The 2,036-nt window shown below is 45.3% G+C and overlaps 1 protein-coding gene across 1 annotated transcript in view; it reads right to left on the bottom strand.

Annotated features, from left to right (window-relative positions):
- Positions 1–1,897: 1,897 nt before the first annotated feature.
- The window catches only part of LOC102479725 (forkhead box protein D4-like 1), a 1,352-nt gene continuing 1,213 nt past the window's right edge, over positions 1,898–2,036 (bottom strand). The window contains 2 exon segments of the mRNA XM_027773413.1: positions 1,898–1,956; positions 1,959–2,036. The exon segment at positions 1,959–2,036 is cut by the window's right edge and continues 872 nt beyond it. Coding sequence (XP_027629214.1) covers positions 1,898–1,956; positions 1,959–2,036 — 137 coding nt within the window.

Below are 2,036 nucleotides of genomic sequence, written 5' to 3'. Positions count from 1 at the left end.
GGGAAAGAGGAATTGGACAGTGAACTGGCAAGAATTGGCGTTAAATAGGACCCCTCGGTTCTTGGTTTCCAAACAGGATGCTCACGCCTGCCAAATTTGCTACAAGGATTCTAGGAAGACACCGGTTGTGCTCTGCGGGTAAAGCCTGCTCCAACAGAGGGAAGGGGAGATTTGGAAGCTCAGTCCCAAGGATAGCACGTAGGAACTTTCCAGAATATCCCTGGAACCTCACTGCTGTGGCTAGGAGGTCAACATTGTAGACAGCAAAAGCAAAGAAGTTCTGACCAGTGAGATGGAAATGAAAAGCTGAAGAACTGACCAGTTAAAGGGGCAGTGAAGATCGGCGTCTCCTTGACTCCCTTCCCTCCTGAAATTAGAAATCCGTGGTGCTTAAGGGCGCTGGACTCTCACCTGGCTGACAGTGATTGGGGTCCCAGACCTGGCTGCTTGCTTTCTCGCTTCTCCTCTCTCTCTCTCTTTCTCTATCTATCTATCTATCTTCCCCCCATCCCCATCCCCTCTCAGATCAAATTTAAATACATACATACATACAAACTCTTAAGAAATAAAAAAAAAGAGAGAGAATACTGTAGCTGGGATGAGGAGTAGATGAGGGAAACGACTTTCTCACATTCACAGAGCCTCTCTTAAGACCAGTCAAAATCACTTTAGAAAGGTGAACCCCGCTCAGCACGTAGGGAACGCCTGTCCCTGGGGCTTTCTTTTGTGGGGAGTACTTCCTGATGGGCATTCTCACCTCATTTCCCAGTCATACCATAACCTGAAGCCGGGTAACAGTGAAACCTTTCTGGTTGCAAGGTCCTTTTGAGAAAATAGGTTGTTTTGTTTTGTTTTGTTTTTTTTAATAAAACGCTTTTAAAAATGTTTTGAAAATTGTAGTGGTTTTAAAATGTAAATTGTCTTTTTCCCCCTGAATAAATGTCGGGGACTACATTCCAAAACAATCTCAATCCTCCAGTTTGTGCAGGAAACAAAAGCAATGTCTTGAGAAAGGTGGAAACTGAATGAATATCCCTACATCTCCTTATTTTTCCCCTAGAGGTTCTGTAAATATTATACTAAACCTTCTATTGTAAAATCAGAACTTTTTCAACCTATAATATTCAGAATTTGTTAAAGCCATATTGATAATAGTCATTTCTGATATGGATAATCAATAAGAATCATAGAAACAAATGATTTCATTGGAAGGAACACTCATTTCAAACGCCCATCTAGAAAGAGAATAATGACACGCAGTAGAAAATAAACAATGAGGGTAGTGAGTTAGCGTTTTATTTCGCCTCTGTAGCTAAGCTTAATTTTAACACCTCTCTGTGGAAGATGGCATGTCAGACATACAGATAATAAATAAATATTCTGAAATTAAAAAAATTCTACTTGTATTACATATCGATTTCAGGAAGACAGAGGGCATACGCATTGGGAATACCACAGGCAGTTCCCAGGGAGTGGTAAAGGGGAATTACATTGTGCCATTACACATTGTATTTTCTTGGTTTTTCTTTTAATACCAGAACGAAACACGCCACTCACGTTAACAGAATCTCAGAAATATGCGAATCGGAAAAACTGTGGAGGCAGAAAAAGAAAAGGTGAAACTTGACGTCCTGGGAACATTGCGTTCAGGTAGTGCTAAGGGAACGGAATCTACCTTTGATTTTGGTAAGTATTCTGCAGTTACCAGGAGTGAGTGGCTGCTCCGTGGCGGGATTCATCCGCACACGCACACGCACAGCCCGAGCGGTGCCAGGCGGAGTGCGCAAAGGCGGACTGCGCGGAAAGCAGTGTGACAGGTTGCTCCGCCCTTCCGCCAGGCCCCAGGCGCTGCCTGCGTGAGCCTCGAGTCAACCAGGGAGTAAGATATATGTACCACTCATTGCGCCCGCGAGGTCGCCTCTCGGCCGGAAGGGGCGGCCAGCGACGTCAGTCCAAGCCCTCAGCCGCAGGCTGACACTCCAACAGCTCCGCGGCCAACAGGTGCCGGCCCAGCGGAGCGCCCTCGCTGACAGCTC

The sequence above is a fragment of the Tupaia chinensis genome, unplaced genomic scaffold (genome assembly GCF_000334495.1).
Source record: "Tupaia chinensis unplaced genomic scaffold, TupChi_1.0 Scaffold000354_1, whole genome shotgun sequence".
Classification (NCBI taxonomy): Eukaryota; Metazoa; Chordata; class Mammalia; order Scandentia; family Tupaiidae; genus Tupaia; species Tupaia belangeri.
This window is presented reverse-complemented; position numbering and strand designations above follow the sequence as displayed.